Source organism: Salvelinus fontinalis, chromosome 4 (genome assembly GCF_029448725.1).
Source record: "Salvelinus fontinalis isolate EN_2023a chromosome 4, ASM2944872v1, whole genome shotgun sequence".
NCBI classification, from domain to species: Eukaryota; Metazoa; Chordata; class Actinopteri; order Salmoniformes; family Salmonidae; genus Salvelinus; species Salvelinus fontinalis.
This window is the reverse complement of record NC_074668.1, coordinates 40,495,784-40,509,851: the sequence shown is the minus strand read 5'-3', so window position 1 is coordinate 40,509,851 and position 14,068 is coordinate 40,495,784. Positions and strand designations below refer to the sequence as shown.

General features: G+C 41.1%; 1 protein-coding gene across 1 annotated transcript; it reads right to left on the bottom strand.

Annotated features, from left to right (window-relative positions):
• Positions 1-850: 850 nt before the first annotated feature.
• Positions 851-13,726, bottom strand: LOC129852875 (uncharacterized). The gene is made up of 3 exons (XM_055918493.1): positions 13,682-13,726; positions 13,436-13,525; positions 851-5,400 (listed from the first exon to the last, which is right to left on the bottom strand). Exons 1-3 carry the CDS (start codon positions 13,724-13,726, stop codon positions 4,675-4,677), a joined length of 861 nt encoding a protein of 286 aa, XP_055774468.1. The 3' UTR covers positions 851-4,674.
• Positions 13,727-14,068: the final 342 nt, after the last annotated feature.

Sequence of the window (14,068 nt, the reverse complement as noted above, 5' to 3'; positions counted from 1 at the left end):
GAAGCTACAAACGTTGTGCATAGACAGACAGGCTACAAACGTTCTTACATAGACAATTACCCACCACCAATGAGAGCCCATGGCTACCCTAAATAAGGCTCCCAATCAGAGACAACCGAAATCAGCTGTCTCTAATTGGGAACTCATTCAGGTAACCATAGACTCTCCTAGATAACTAACCACCATAGACAATGCTAAACATCTACACTCAACACAAAACCATATACTACACCCATTAACCCCTTTACCAAATAAACACCCAAAACAACAAAACATAAACATTCCCCATGTCACACCCTGACCTAACTAAAATAATAAAGAAAACAAAGAATAATAAGGCCAGGGCGTGACAGTTGTCAAGTTTTGAATGTTCATTCAAAGCATCCTGAATACACATGACTTGTGATTTTATTTTAATTCCACCCTGGTCAAAGGCAAAAGCCTAGCAGAAGACATTGCCCAGCCTGTGCCACCCTGCCCTTTCCGACGTCAGAGGCCTGGGCCTTTTGTCAGTATTGCTGGATAATTGCTTTTTCTCCAGCAAGGTTATTCATGGCTCGCGATTGGATCATCTGACCTAAGGACAGGAAAGCCACATTTGCAGCCTAGTCGGTTGGTTTAATGCTTTGTCTCTGAGTTGATTGTTTCACTAAGGTTTGGTGCAGTTGGGTCTTCTCCTTCTGTTCTAATGGGATTTATCAATGATTTATTTTCCTCTGATTTTCATCTCATCTGGGCCTCTAATTGCTTTTGTGATTGAAAGGTGCGATGAGAACTCTGAGTATGGGCCATCATCATCACAACTTGGATGTATGAAGTTTTCTTCAACATGTCGTGGAAAATCACTTCAAATATAACTCTTACAAGAACTTTTGTGAACTCAAATAAATGTTTTTATTACAATTGTATTGCAATCTGGAATGTCCGCGGAACACACACTCCTCCGAAGTCCAGTCCTTTATATTTATACCCATATAATATTATGCTCATCCCCGATGAAGTCATTCACCACCATCTGCTTTCAATCAGTTTATCATGGTGGCCAGACCCTCTATCCCAGTGTCTCAACTTTCTTTAAGCCTATGTGTCTGACATGTATGTACATAATGGACTGGTCAGACTATATGTCTAGTGGGTCTAAGTGCCCTAAACACATATTTCTCTGACATGTGTATCTCTTTAAAGAATCAGCAGACTATGTGTTTAGTGTCCAATTTCTTTAAGCGCCTATCTTTCTGACATGTGTGTACATAATGGACTGGTCAGACTATATGTCTAGTGGGTCTAAGTGCCCAGGAACTGACATGTCTAGTCAGTCTGTCAGCACAATGGAGAAAATACAAGAGCCAGAACGTCCCTTAGGAAATTTCCATTACCACAGTCTCATAATCAATGTAAACATGTAGTCCATTACTTTAATGTTCAGCTGTCCTATGTCTCCATATTTTTATCCATGTGTCTTATTTTATTACTACACTACCACAATCCCCACTCTGGGGCTATTTAGCCACATAAATGATACAAATAAGACTTTGGGATAGTAAATGAGAATACCTATAATAATCAAGAAAATACAAAAAATAAAAACAAAGTGAAGCATATAAACCAACTAGACCAAACATCTCCAATGTGAAATAGGAGTAAAAGATCCAATCAGAAACATTAAAGAAAACCTAACTAGACCAAACATCTCTAATTTTCATAAGAGTAAAAGATCTAATTAGAAACATTAAAATTAGAAAGATAAAATATGACATATTTGATGAAGCATGAGCGTGTAGGTACTTAGCCTTGCCTGAGTTTATCTCAGTTATGTGAAAATTAAAAATTTAAACAATCCAATGAGTATAATAATAAATGAATAATCAAAAAAAAATCAAAGACCTACATGCAGTTACAAAAGAAAATTGACACAACATCATTCTAAATTTAAGCATTTCAACATGATCCTCCCTCGCAGACACCTCTCTAATAAAGTGATATCAAATGATATCAACCTTTGTTTAGAAGATTAAGGACATGGTCCATAGACACTTGTAACCGGAATACCCTCTGTTACCTAACATGTTTTTGAAATTAACCTAGTTTTTAGAAGGCATAACTAGCTTTAATTAAAGAAAACCATATATATATTCATTGATATATATATCTAAAAATTCAACCGAACATACAAAAACACAAGGCCTTAAACAAACATAGATATACTAAAATCCCTACATAGGAGCACAATCCTCATCCTGACAGATTCTACAATCACCTCTTTGACATTTTGCGCAAAACACGGGGTCTCCGTGATGGTCATGGCCTTCCACATTAAATTTTGTGCACCACTTGCACTTACGGCGCAAATGACACTCTTTGTGGACATGTACCAGTAGACATTCGTCTGAATTTGGGAATACAGCATATACAGGTAGACCATCCTTACTGAAATCATGGCAAGCATAACCACCTCCCGGCATCACTCCATAGAGACAGTTTGGATTGCCAAAGGGGCAGTCCAGAGGTCCACCAACCGCATTACATGGCTTTCCATATCTATTAGTATAATGACCTGGGCTTCCAGGTACAGGATTAATTACCACAGGAGGGTCAGCACTCCTTACAGACATCTGTTTGACTGTTGTCTGGACCACAAGTGATTTTACCAAGGGTAAAACACAACAAAATACAATACCCAGAGCCAATAACCCTCCTCCCAGCATAATAGCCATTTTAGCAAACATAGCTCCCCACTTTCCTAATGCTAGATCCAACCAATCCCAAACATGAGAGTCAAACCCAGCATTTGCCTTAACCTCTGCTCGTAAACCTTTAAGTTTAGCCATAGCAATTGCGAAGGATCCATTAGGCGCAGTGTTATTGGGAATAAAAGTGCAACAATCATCTCCAAACATAACACAAACTCCACCTTTCTCTGCTAATAGCCAATTAAGAGCCTGTCTGTTTTGCCAAGTCATTTTACTGGTAGCCTGTACCTGTTCCCCCAACGCTGTTAGAGCCGAGTCGGTATAGTTAATGAATCTCTGTTGGTTATAGTAAATATAATTAATCCACTCTAAATTCTTATTAGGTGTTATCCACAAAAAGATTGATTCAAATCCTGATTTAATCTCATCTCTTGCTTTGTACTCATTAGGAACACCTCTAGGTTGACCTATTGCATCCAAATAGACCTTGGGGTCAGACTTATATTCTCTTTTTACTCTATTTTTAGTATTTAGTTGCCTAGCATCACTAGGATCCCATTCAGTGATAGTTATCTGTTGAATCAACCTAACTCTTGCACAGAGGCCTGTCCATCCCTTTGGCAATGTTGCCCTTAATCTATTCCCCCCACATATCCAGAAGAAATCTGCAACTACCTTGGTCTGTTCTTCATACGGTGCAATTAAGGGTAGTGCTAGAGTTTGATTTTGACAACTATCATGAATGACTACTTTTCCCACCCAACTTCCAGCTGCTTGATAAGTAGCCCTTCTTGGAGTGTCTGCATTCCATGTGGTATCCGTAGTTAAGTGCCATGTGATCTCACACTCACCTTTAAACTTCCCTATCCCATTCTGTCCTTTTGTGCTGTTAAAACATTCATATGTTTGTTGATAATCTATCCGATATTTATGTGGGACCTCTAGCTTCTGTACTTCCATTCTTATATCCAATTCTTTACACCACTTACCCCAACCAGTTTGATTGTAATACTGATGATAATATGGATTACCCAAATATGACAAACATTCAGCTGGGCAATAAGGCCTTTCTGGTCTACTCAAATGACAAAAGTTCTTATTAAAATCAGCACAATCCTTGTAATCATAAGGATTTGGTACCACCACTAATTCTGTCAGCGGAGAGGGTGCACATAGTAAGCAATTTGTCAATTTTAATTTCATTGCTGTATATTGAGCCCATTCATACCATTCATTTCCTACTAATTTCTTCAATGATTTGTCCTTGTATAGTTCTGAAGTTAAAGCATCAGTTGAATTCACATTGTCCTTTTCTAGAGGCCGATTGTTAGTGTTTTTTAGAAAGTTCCAAATGTCAGTAAAAAACCCTTCTGGTTCTGATGCCTCAGGTTTCTTTGTGGGTACATTGGACTGTTTGTTAATGGCAATGGATGATACCTTGGTAGTAACTGCTGTAATCCTTGCAGCAGTTTCCACTGTTGTTGTCGTTTTAGTTATCACCGGCTCTTCCTGTTTAGGTATTGGCGTAGGACCAATTCTAATGACTGTGGTGCTACTCCCTTCGGTCCATCTGGTTCTTGTTATTTCAACTATTAATTCTTCACCTTCAACTGGTTCAATCTGATTCATGGTGAGCACCCACTCGTCTGCTTCTTTGGTTACTGTCAGGTCACATCCTTTTGGGTCCCAAATGACTTCTCCCTTTGTTTGGTGATGTGTCCATCCACAGAATGCAATCTCAGGTAGAGGCTTGATCCTTTTGATTGAGATTGTCTTCTGCTCTCCTATTTCAGTTATGAGTTGAGGTGGAACAGAGATTCTAACCTGGTCAGTCCTTTTTAATTGTTCGGCTGATTCCTCTCTTCTTTTCCTGCTTCCACCATACTTCTTGATCATGTGTGAGTCTGTTATTTCTGTACTAGTATTCATTATCACTTTTGCTATGTCAATGTCTTTTTTCTGCCATTCTAACTTCAATTGTTTGTTAGGGGGACCCTTCAAGAGTTGAAAAGTCAATTGTGGGGAAATCCCCTTCCCTTTCTCGTGAGGCTTCTCTTCCTCTTTCTTCCCCTGAGGCTCCCTCCTCAGGCCGGACTGGGCTTTCATCTGGAAGGGTATCAATTTCAGGGAAGAGATGTTCCCATTCTGCAGGTGGTACTTCGGGATCCCACTGTGGAGGGCTTCTGTCAAAGAGGTCTGCCACAGCAGGTATGTCATCAGGAGCAACAGGCATGTTACTCCCCCCCATTTCTGGGCTTTCTGACCATACCTGAGGAAGCTTTGGTTGTTTTTCCCTTTCCTGTTCAGACTTTTTTCCCCTGGTACTTCTTCTGAGAGCTTTAGTTGATGCACTCGTCGTATCTTGGCTTGTATCTGGTCTGCCATTTTCTTGACTCCTCCCTGGCGTTTCGATCGTTTCCTCTGCTCCTGCTCCCTCCGGGCTCCCGCCTGGTGTATCAGCATCCTCTGTGTTCTCATCTCTATGTGGTTGTATCCTTTTCTCTGTTGGGACTCGTGTGCAGTGGTTTAGATGGTACCACGTCTTGCTTCCTTTCACCTGGACTGCTGTTTTTGTGGCTGCGGCCACCTCGTAGGGTCCTTCTCTCCTCGGCTGATCCCACTTCCTTCGAAACACTCGAACGTAGACCAGATCCCCTGGTATCACTGGGAGAGGTCCCTCAGGTCCAGGCTCCGGCACCGTCTTTTTCTCCTGTGAATATATAGCTTTGTGTATTTTGGTTAGGTACATCACATATGATTTTAATTCACTTTGCAATATATCCAAGGAGGGACCTTTATACAGTCCTCCTAACATTGGTATAGGCATGGGTCGACCCGTAAGCATTTCATGCGGCGATAGATGCGTGTTTCTGTTAGTTTCCATGCGGCAACTCATTAGTGCAAGCGGTAAAGCATCCACCCAATTAAGCCCTGTAGATCTACAAATCTTTGTTATCTTGTTTTTCAGAAAACCGTTAACTCTCTCAACCATCCCCTGCGATTGGGGATGATAAACACATCCCAGCCTTTGTTTCATCCTTAGCTGCTGTATTATTGTTTTTACAACTTTTTGTATAAACGCTGAACCATTGTCTGAGCTAATTTCGGACGGAATCCCGAATCTGGGAATTACTTCTGTTGATAAGAATTTTATCACTGTTCCTGACCCCTGATCCACCGATGGTACTGCTTCTACCCATCTGCTGAACCTGTCTATGATAACTAACATGTACCTTTTACCCCGTATAGGTTTTATCATGTCTACATAGTCCATCACAATATGTCTAAACGGGCCTTCTGGAACCGGTATGTGACCTATAGGCGTAGCTATACCTTTACGTATGTTGTTTTTTGCACATATTTCACATTTTGACAAAATCTCATCTACTGTTGCCTGTAGATATGGTGACCAAAAACCTTGTTGTTTGATTTTTCTTATCACCTCCCCCCTTGCACAATGATCAATATCATGTGCATCATTAATAAGTAGCGTCAGTAGAGTGGTGGTGGCTAATATGGCACCATCATGTGTTCTCCATATCCCATGTCTATCTACAGAGGCCCCCCTCTGTAGCCAGGTATTTTGTTCAGTAATTCCAGCACGAGCCTGAATTTGAATTAGCTCAGTAGGAGATGTAATAGGTGCAATAGCAACCATGTCCATTAATGGTGCAATGAGAATTGGGACAATGCATTTGGATGCTTTCTTGGCAGCTTCATCTGCTGCATTATTGCCCCTAATTACAAAATCATTGCCTTTTCTGTGCGCTTGACACTTGATTATTGCTAGTTTCCGAGGATACATTAATGCTGTCATTAATTTAACAATTTGTGCATGATGTTGGATGGGAGTTCCATCACTCTTTTGAAATCCTCTCTGTTTCCAGACTGCACCAAACAAATGGCATACGCCGTGTGCGTAAGCGGAATCAGTATAGATATTAACGGTTTTACCTCTTCCCAGCCCACATGCTGCAGTCAGAGCCTGCAATTCAGCTAGCTGGGCAGAGCAAGGCTGAGGACAATGCTCTAATATTTCCTCAGTGAAAGCTTTCCCCTTTTGCTTAACTACCGCAAACCCTGCATGATTACCCATATAATCTTTAAAACAAGAACCATCTACAAAGTAACTTTCCAGGTCATATCCCTCTTGACCTATTAATGGAATTGATTCTAAGTCTGGACGTAGTTTGGTAAATGTTAAAGCCTCAGCTACACAATCATGTGCTTCTCCTTCAAAATCAAATGGAATCCTTTCTGCTGGATTCACAGTGTTACATCTTTTAATGAGAACGTCTGGATACGTGAGTAAGCTCATATAATCCATCGTCCTTGCATTAGTTAACACAAATTTACCCTGTTCTATCAACTCCACTATTTTATGATGGGTGCTGATAATTACCGGATACCCCATGGTTATAGTTGATGCTTTGTCATATGCATAATGCAATGCAGCTAATCCCTGATAACACGGTGGGTATCCCTGAGCTACCGGATCTAATTTAGAGCTATAATAGGCAATAGGTTGTTTCTTCCTACCACTACAAGTTTCTTGCATAAGAACAGCTGCTGCATAATTGTTGCACCTGTTTGAGACGTATAACAAGAATGGTTTAGTGTAATCTGGGGTGGCTAGAGCTGGTGCTGTTTGCATTTCTGTTTTAAGTGTTTCAAATGCAACCAACGCATCAGTGTTCCAATCTAGTCTTGCTCTTAGATTAAGCTGTCCAGCTTCTTTCATTATTTCTCTCAGAGGAGCTGTTTTAACTACATACTCTTCTATCCAATCAGAACTAAATCCTGTCATTCCCAAAAAGGTCATCATTTGGGCTACTGTTTGTGGTAACGGTGCTTTGCTAATACCCTCTAGCTGTCCAGGAGCTATTGCCTTAGTTCCATGAGCTATTGTTCTGCCTAAGTACTCAACCTGTGGTTGACAGTACTGTAGTTTTGTTTTAGAGACTTTGTGTCCCCCCTCAGCTAGTCGCCGCAGTACTTTTAGTGAGTCAGAGTGACATTGCTCCAAAGTTGAAGCACAGATCAACAGGTCATCCACATATTGGATCAATGTACCATCTAACATTAATTCCTCCAGGTCTGCTCTCAATATCTGATTGAAAAAATGCGGACTATCCTTAAAACCCTGTGGGGTCCGAGTATAAGACAGAGTTTTGCCCCTATATCTAAATGCAAACAAATGTCTGCACTCCTCCGCCAGGGGTATACTAAAAAACGCTCCACATAGGTCAATAACCGTGAAGTATTTGGCCTCCGGGGGAACATTGGTCAGCAGTGTGTGAGGGTTTGGGACTTCAGCAGGACAATCCTGCACTATATCGTTAACAGCTCTTAAGTCATGGACCAGTCTCCATTTTTTACCATCGGCTTTAAGAACAGGTAGCAAGGGTGTATTGCAACCACTGGGCATCTCTATCAATACTCCTGCCCTGAGCAGTCCTTCTATTGTCAATCTTATTCCTTCTTCAGCCTCAGGCTTCATAGGATACTGGGTTTTCCATGGAAGTTTGGCATTAGGCTTTATTTTGACAGAAACGGGACTAGCAGATTTAACTAGTCCTACGTCTGTATCATGTTGCGACCATACCTCAGTTGGTATGGTTTTCTCCATTTCTGCTCTAAGTTCACTGATTAATCCTATTCCTTCACCTAACACTACCTGCTGGCCTGCACTAACCTCTACCTCCCTTGGATCACCTATCAACATAGTAGTGGTAACTATTTTGATGAATGATTTATCTTTTGAATGAAAGATTAGTGGATTGTCAGTTTTATCCCACTTCTCTTTCCCAACTTCCTTCATCATCGATCCTAGATCTTTAGATGTATAACCCTGATTTACCAGTAATGTAATGTGAGGAACAGAGTCAGAGACATTGAACCATTTCTGCACAAATTCAGACCCGTCTCCATCCATCACATCCATTGCGGCTCCCTGCTTTCCAATAACTATAATTTGAGACATTATTGGTGCTTTCCTTCCATATGCCCCCATAACCCAAAGTTGTTCAAGCAATGGGTCCTGATGTGGGTCAAATTGCATTGTGCAATGATACTCAGATTTAGCTCTAACTGCTTTAGGTATTTGGGCCTGGATGAATTTACCCCATTTCCTGACAGTTCTATCTACATCTACTTCAATGCCTCCTAGCCAATATACATTAGCTGTTCCTTCTGTACCCATCACCGGTAATTGTAATCCTGTTTTTTCAATTATTACTCCATCAGGAGAACATTTAATTTGTAGGCCCATCTTGCATAGTGCGTCTCTTCCTAATAGATTAACTGGTGTTTGATCTGACACTAAAATTGGAATTGTGACTGATTTACCATCAGTCGTTAGCCGAACTGGAGCGGTCATTGGAATTAACTGCGTATTTCCCGAGAATCCTATTGTTTTGGCATATTTACCAGACATGGGGAGATGAGAGGCATAATTTGGACTCACACATGTGTAAGTAGCTCCAGTATCTATCATCATGGGTGTACCTCTGTTTTCTATTTGAACCTGCAGTATAGGTTCTTGATCAGCCCTTGTTGTTATTATTGGAAACTGACCCTCCCCTTTGGGATTCCCTGGGCATCCCTAGTTTTGTTGATTAGGCCCTGACCATGTGTTCACAGGACCTGAAGGTTGGCTAGGGTTGCCCCGCCAGTCGTTATTTTGATTCCAACTATTCTGATTTTGTTGGAAGTTTGGGGCATTATTCGTCGGTGGCGATCTACTATTTCTATTTCCCTCAGTCCGATTCTGCCATGGGCGTGTAGGGCACTCTCGCCTGTTGTGTCCTGTTTTCCTACATCCCCAACAGGTGCCAGGTGGCCCTCGAGAGTCTACAGATCCCTTGCCTTTATCAAATTGTACAGTTTTCTGTTGTTTTTTCCCCCCATTCCAAATCGGGGGCTGTGTGTACACATTTACTACTGGCGGTGCAGTTGACACTTGGGCCTGCCCAGGGCCGAACAGCTGTGGCTCTCCTGGGGAATCAGCAGCCATTGTTCCCATCTTTGGCCCAGGGGTAGTGACGACAGCCTGGACTTTCTTCTTCCCTTTGTTGGTTAGTTCATCCAACTGCAGCTGGATCAGTTTTCTCTGAATGTCTTTTCCTTGATCCATCTGTCTCTGTTCATCTTTTCTGTGTTTCTCTACTGCATGGACCACGTAGTCACAGAATTCCCTGTAGGGTTTTGATGTGAGTCCCACCACATCCTCCAGCCTGCTCTTTACTGGCTGGGGCATGGCTTCTATTATTGAATTTCGGAACATAGTTGTCATTAGTTCATTGCCCTCAGGGTCTTGCTCTGTTTCCATCCTCCACCTTTTCAACTGTCCATGTAGGTAGGTAGCTGGGTTTTCTGTGGCTCCGATATCTTCACCTCTTAGTGCTTTGGGATCCACTTTTGTTGGATATGTTTCTCTTAAAGCACGCCAGATGGCTGGTCTGTATCTGTCGAACAGTAATCCATCATTTATCACTCCCCCACCTGCACCATCGATGCCACCGTCCTGCATGATCTCTCCCATAGTATGCATACTCGTCACCCTGGCCAGTAGTGCCCTTATGTCCCCCACCGCCAGCAATTTCCCCACTGTATGTTCTTCAAAGGTTCTGATCCATTTACCTGCCCCCTCATGTAAATCTGGTAGACGAACAACCAAACCTTCTAAATCCTGTGTAGCCCATGGCGTATAATGTCCCTGATCGCCTTTTATCAGAATCGGACATTGTTTTCCATAAAAGCCAGATTCTTTTCTTGACCCTTCTCTACGAGCCCTGGGGTAGTCTTCAGACAAATCATCAGTTATGTCCTTATTTGTGCTGCGGGCCCGAGCTTTTTCTTGTTTTTTTAGTCTTCTCTTACTTTCTTCTAGTTTTGACTTTAATAGTTCCAATTCCTTATCTATTTTTTGTCCAAGTAATTGACCCTCTTCTTCTAGTCCGTCCCTATAGTGTCTGTCACTATATTCCTCTTCTTCTTCCGATAACTCCTTATCTACTCTTGCTGTTTCTAATGCTGCCAGAGCCTTTCTTAAACCCCCATAACAATTAAAGCCATCTCCCTCAATCCTAGACTCTTTTGTAGTCTTTTTCTGGTCCTTTTCTGTTGAATAAGATGATGCACATGCTGCTTCAGACTCCTCCCTTTCTTCTCCTTCTGTTACTTCTATGTCGCCTTGTATATCCAAATGACCCTTTATCATTGGAAATTGTCCATTGAAATAAGGTGGGGGGTTAGACATCCATTCTTTTTTCTTTTTCATTGTTTTGTCATCTTTCTTCAGCATTTCTCTTGCCGTTTTCATGCTTTTCAACAAACCAGATCCTTCTTCTTTGAACATTTTCAGTATTTCATTCTCTCTTTCTCGTTTATTTCTTCTTTTTTGTTTCTTGTCATTTGGTTTGTGGTTCTTTATTAGTGTCTCCATTTCCTCACACACAGAGACATCCAATGTTCCCACCGCTGGCCATTTGGTACTTAGTTTTCTTGTGCGTTTTTCCCATTTTATTGAAGTTTTTATTATTTCTTTTTTACTCAAGGGATGCCTTGCCCCTAAGATCTCTACTGGTGTTCTATTCATTTTATTATAGTTCTAATCAATTTTTATGATTTCTTTTTAATACCTTATCTTTACCTTTATTTATTTATATTGTTTATACTTTCTTACCTCTACTTCATGTTCCTTATTGGTTGATTCTATATTCAATTGATTAGTGAGTCAAGCCTCCCCTTTATATTCTGGCCACTCGATTTTGCACCCCTCTCTGCTCTTCAGGCTATTTTTAGACTGTAACTTCTGTAGACACAGAGTGATTTATGGCCTGTTTCACCGTACGTGAATTCTTTATGTCCTGGATTCCACTATTTATCTTAACCTACCTAGATTCGTTTTTAATCTTTATAGTATACTTTCAATTTATCGGCGATTCTGTTTTCTCTTTTGTTACCCAATGTACTAACCGTATTTATAATATTCGGTTAACGCCTTTTTAAGTATTTTTATTTATTATTTGTTTTGACACCTTTTTTAGTATTCTACTATGATCGCTTATTACTTTGTCACATCTGTGTTTTTATCCTTGATTTACAACTTATTTTACTTCGACGTTTCTTAATTCAGCTCCCTCTATCTAAGTAGTTAGAGGCACCCTTCCTCAACCTTCTACTCTGTCACAGGAAGGCTGCGCGCTCCCTCTTCTGGACGTTTGCCTACACACACACAACCTGTCTTTCCTTATGTTCTGTCTACATAGATCCACTCATTCTCTTACAGTATTTTCATACATTCGTTTATTTTTCCATTCGTTCATTCAATCACTTTGTTTTCACCTAAAAACAACTTGCAGTCTGTCTTTATTGACTTAATCCCTTTCTTCAACATAAGCCTAGGCTAATTGGATTTCTACGATATGACGAGAGACTACTGTCTAATCGGATCAGCTTGTCTTCATATCCTACCCAAACCCCCAATACTGATCTTTTCTTCTTTCGTTCGAGTAGTATTGTGGCGTGACCTACTGAATTACAAAACCCTGTTAGCTAGACAGAGCGGTTTTTTATTCGCAGGATTTCTTTTGCATTTGAACGCCGCACAATCGGGCAAACGTTCTAAATATTCATCCGTACAGTCCTCCTTTCAGAGCGTTAACCATTAAATAATTTTTTAACTACTGATTTATGTTTTGACCTTATTAACTACTTTTGCAGTTGAACGCCGCACAATCGGGCAAACGTTTTTCCTACAACCTAATATTTATAAGCTACTTTTGCAGTTGAACGCCGCACAATCGGGCTAACGTTCTTCCTACAACCTAATATTTATAAGCTACTTTTGCAGTTGAACGCCGCACAATCGGGCTAACGTTCTTTCTGCCTTCTAAATATTCATCCGTTCAGTCCCCCATTCTGGGGCGGTAGCCATGAAGTATTTATTTACTAAATATTCACCCACAGACTATTCTGCTGTAAATATCCCACCCAATCAGACCTCCTTAAAAATGTTCCTTTTTTAAAGAGCGGTATCGTGAATTCCTAATTACTTATTTATTCAGTTCTCTGTTATCTTTAGAGCCGTTATTCATAAGTAACCTGTCCAAGCATTCCTTCTACTAATTTTATTGAAGAGGTATCACAGGATTTTCTACCTATTATTTATCTACTGATTTATGCTTTTAATCGTATAAACTGCCAGTTGTAGCCCTGCGCCTGAGCCCAGCCGCTCAACTAGAGAGTACAAACAGTCGCGCTGATCAGCCCACACAAGGCTGCTCAAAATGAATGGTCCGACGAGAGGGGCAGTCCGAATCACACACACTCGACACGAGTCGCCCGCTCAGGTTGACTGAGGTGTGTTTACGCACATCCCAAAACAGATCCTGATACGGTCGAACCCGGCCAAGCAGAATCAGACGGAACAACTCCCCCAATCAAACCAGACACATGAGCCCGTCTCGAGCAGTCCAACCAGAACAAATGCCCGCTCCCCCCAGCCAAACACCCAACACAAGCGAAGTTCACAGTTCCAGTTCACTCAATCTCTAGACATGCGCATTCATACAAAACCCAAATTCACACATGCATGCACATTTATTTGAATTCAAAAGCTCTTTCGTTTTTATCGTTTTTAGGAAATTTGAGAGAGAGACCTACATGACATTCCTCGCGCTGAGACAGGAACTCTGAAGCAATCTACACAAACATTTCAACTATTGTAAGAACTTGCTTACCTTATTATAGTTGGGCGGCCACCCTTGTTTGTCAGACTGTCCAAAGAACCCGTCATCAGCCAAGAACGTCCCCGTCCCTGTCACTCCTGGCTAGCTCGCCAAGTTCTGTCGTGGAAAATCACTTCAAATATAACTCTTACAAGAACTTTTGTGAACTCAAATAAATGTTTTTATTACAATTGTATTGCAATCTGGAATGTCCGCGGAACACACACTCCTCCGAAGTCCAGTCCTTTATATTTATACCCATATAATATTATGCTCATCCCCGATGAAGTCATTCACCACCATCTGCTTTCAATCAGTTTATCATGGTGGCCAGACCCTCTATCCCAGTGTCTCAACTTTCTTTAAGCCTATGTGTCTGACATGTATGTACATAATGGACTGGTCAGACTATATGTCTAGTGGGTCTAAGTGCCCTAAACACATATTTCTCTGACATGTGTATCTCTTTAAAGAATCAGCAGACTATGTGTTTAGTGTCCAATTTCTTTAAGCGCCTATCTTTCTGACATGTGTGTACATAATGGACTGGTCAGACTATATGTCTAGTGGGTCTAAGTGCCCAGGAACTGACATGTCTAGTCAGTCTGTCAGCACAATGGAGAAAATACAAGAGCCAGAACGTCC